The 619-nt window shown below is 65.8% G+C and overlaps 1 protein-coding gene across 1 annotated transcript in view; it reads right to left on the bottom strand.

Moving 5' to 3' along the window:
• The window catches only part of LOC104081757 (FACT complex subunit SPT16-like), a gene marked incomplete at both ends in the record, with an annotated part of 2,175 nt that extends 1,755 nt beyond the window's left edge, over window positions 1-420 (bottom strand). The window contains one exon of the mRNA XM_009584614.1: window positions 250-420. Within this exon, the coding sequence (XP_009582909.1) occupies window positions 250-420 (171 nt within the window). The remainder of the gene's footprint in view (window positions 1-249) is intronic.
• Window positions 421-619: the final 199 nt, after the last annotated feature.

The following is a 619-nucleotide window of genomic DNA, read 5'->3' as shown; positions in this document are numbered from 1 at the left end:
CACCCCCCCCCCCACCACCTCCCCCTCCACCCCCCCCCCACCTCCACGTCCATCCCACCTTCTCCACATCCACCTCCACCCCACCATCTCCACCTCCATCCCGCCATCTCCACCTCCATCCCGCCATCTCCACCTCCATCATCTCCACCTCCACCTCCACGTCCATCCCACCTTCTCCACGTCCATTCCGCCATCTCCACCACCATCTCCACCTCCATCCCACCTTCTCCACCTCCACCCCCTCCTCACCTTCTCCCGCACGAGGAGGGTGATGGTGGGGACGCCGTTGGCGCTCTCCCCGCCTTTGCTGTGGGCCACCTGCTTGAGGAACTCCACCTTCTTCTTGCTGGCCATGAAGAGGATCTTCTCCTCGCAGAACACCATGATGGTGTCCGTCAGCTCGTAGCCGAACAGCCACGTCTGGGGGGGGCGGGGCGTTAGCCAACTGGGGGGGCGAGGTGGCCACCCAAGGGCGGTGGGACCCCCCCCAAGGGTGGTGGGTCCCATAAGGGCGGTGGGACCCCCACCAAGTGTGGTGGGACCCATAAAGGTGGTGGGAGCCCCCCCAAGGGTGGTGGAACCAACAAGGGTGGTGGGACCCCCACCAAGTGCGGTGGGA

Source organism: Fulmarus glacialis, unplaced genomic scaffold (assembly GCF_000690835.1).
Source record: "Fulmarus glacialis isolate BGI_N327 unplaced genomic scaffold, ASM69083v1 scaffold15519, whole genome shotgun sequence".
Lineage (NCBI taxonomy): Eukaryota > Metazoa > Chordata > Aves > Procellariiformes > Procellariidae > Fulmarus > Fulmarus glacialis.
The sequence above is the reverse complement of the archived record's forward strand: the minus strand, read 5'-3'. Positions and strand labels throughout refer to the sequence as shown.